The sequence below is a fragment of the Kryptolebias marmoratus genome, linkage group LG12, assembly GCF_001649575.2.
Source record: "Kryptolebias marmoratus isolate JLee-2015 linkage group LG12, ASM164957v2, whole genome shotgun sequence".
Taxonomy (NCBI): Eukaryota; Metazoa; Chordata; class Actinopteri; order Cyprinodontiformes; family Rivulidae; genus Kryptolebias; species Kryptolebias marmoratus.
The window spans coordinates 18,201,123-18,203,139 of NC_051441.1; the positions used below are offsets into that span (position 1 = coordinate 18,201,123).

A 2,017-nucleotide genomic window follows, 5' to 3' on the forward strand; every position below is an offset into this window, starting at 1 on the left:
CCCCCCCCCCCCCCCTACCCGATGGCCACTTTTTTGTCTCTAGCTTCTGCTGATTCCCTGCTTCTCTTTCCTTTTTGCCCTCCCATATTTCTGGAACGTCCGTCTCCCTCAGCCTGGGAGAAGTTCGGAGGAGGTCGCTGCGCGGTTCAGACCACTTCCTGGTCCGAGTGCTCGCGGAGCTGCGGCATGGGAGTCTCCTCGCGGGTCACCACCGACAACGCTCGCTGTAAGATGACGAAGGAGACGCGCCTGTGCAACATTCGGCCCTGCAGCTCCATGGCCATCCCCGTCAAGGTGAGACACCCGTGGTGAATGCGTTCAGAGCTTTTAGGACTTGTGGAAACGACATCCTCTTAACCACGAAGCCCGGGCACCAAGCTCGATTCATTCGGGATCGTTCTCCTAAAGATTCAATATGTCCCCTATTAACAAGACGAAACGTGCAGCGTAACCTCTTTTAACGCAGCAATCCCCAACCTTTTTAGCTCCACAGATCGGTTCATTATCAGACATTGTTTTCACGGACCGGCCTTTAAAGGTGAGGCGAATAAATACAACAAAATAAAATGATACGACTGGCATGAAAACGGAGGTATTTTTGCGTTATCAACATGAATAACAGCCTCTCCTCCCCCTGATGTTCTCTGTGTTTAAACATGCCCTTCAAAATAAGAGACACCACAAATATAAAGTGCACAAAGAATACAACTCACCATAATGCAGAATCAGTGGAGCCCTGAGCCTGTTTCTCAGTAACGAGACGGTCCCATCTAGGGCTTCCAGAAAAGTTTGTTTTTTACTCGTTTTGCTGCTTGTTGGTTTGTTTTTAGCGGTAACGGATCACGTGACCTAGATAAGCGTTCTGACACGCATCAAGAGCGAGTCATAGACTGATGTAGTGGAGAGAATCCGGTCATTTTTCAAAATAAATGTCGTTCAGACTCCGAAAAAAAACGGAAATACTGTAAGTTAATTATTCTTTCTGTGCGGGCCCCCTGAACAATTCCGATCGGACCGATGAGCCAACTCTGAAACCAACTCCAATCAGAGCAGTTCACGTGAACACAGCAGCAGCAGCAGCAGCTAGGTGTAGCACTTCTGGTGCGGCCTGGGCTACTTCCTGCAGGAATACAGTAATGTTACAGGCAAAATAACTGTAATATGAAATTGACTGCAGTGTAAAGGTGCAAAAAATAGTGTTCAAATGAACCTGTCTGATGTTTTGGAAACTGAAGCTGATCCTCGCTGGTCCTGGTCCTGATGTAACTAGCCGTTAGCTCATCAGTCCAGTCAGAACTGAACTCCAAACTGAGGTCATGCAGTCTGTCTACAACAGATCTGAACTAGTTGGTTAGTTAGTTGGTTTGGATTGCCTTAACTTCACTCCCATCAGCTTTACTTTGTACTTATCTCCTGCCAACTCGCTATGCAGAGACAACATGGCTGCCTTCATCTAAGCGCACTGGATTAAATGCTCATAGGGCTGTAGGACGCTGCGTTCTTCCCGTCTTTTTGTGCAGTAAGTTTAAGAGCTTGTTTTGTTTTGCTCCTGCGTCCACAGAAGGGCAGGAAGTGCTCCCGCACCCACAAGGCCCCGGAGCCGCACCGCCTGTCCTACGCCGGCTGCCGGAGCACGCGCCTCTACAGGCCAAACTACTGCGGGGTGTGCCGGGACGGCCGCTGCTGCTCCCCGCGCCGCACGCGCACGGCCGCCGTCACCTTCGCGTGCCCCCACGGCCAGCTCTTCAGCCGGGCCGTGATGTTCATCCAGTCGTGCAAGTGCGGCGCCGAGTGCGACCACCTCAACGAGGCCGCCATGCCGCCCCAGCGGTGGCTCTACGGCGACACGCACAAGTTCGAGGACTAGTGCCGCCGCCGCCCCTCCCACCACCACCACCTCCTACATTCCTCCAAGAAAGCGTAAGGCGCCCCCCTTCATTAGCAACGCCAAGTTTAGAGTAGCTGCCTAGTAGTAGGGAGCAAGAAGAATGCTAAAACCACACGAGCGCCCCCCTCC

General features: G+C 52.0%; 1 protein-coding gene across 1 annotated transcript in view; it reads left to right on the forward strand.

Annotated features, from left to right (window-relative positions):
• Positions 1 to 2,011, forward strand: part of si:ch211-106h11.3 (CCN family member 1) — a 5,995-nt gene extending 3,984 nt beyond the window's left edge. The window contains exons 4-5 of the mRNA XM_037978855.1: positions 2 to 294; positions 1,562 to 2,011. Of these exons, the coding sequence (XP_037834783.1) occupies positions 2 to 294; positions 1,562 to 1,867 (599 nt within the window). The 3' untranslated portion in view covers positions 1,868 to 2,011. The remainder of the gene's footprint in view (position 1; positions 295 to 1,561) is intronic.
• Positions 2,012 to 2,017: the final 6 nt, after the last annotated feature.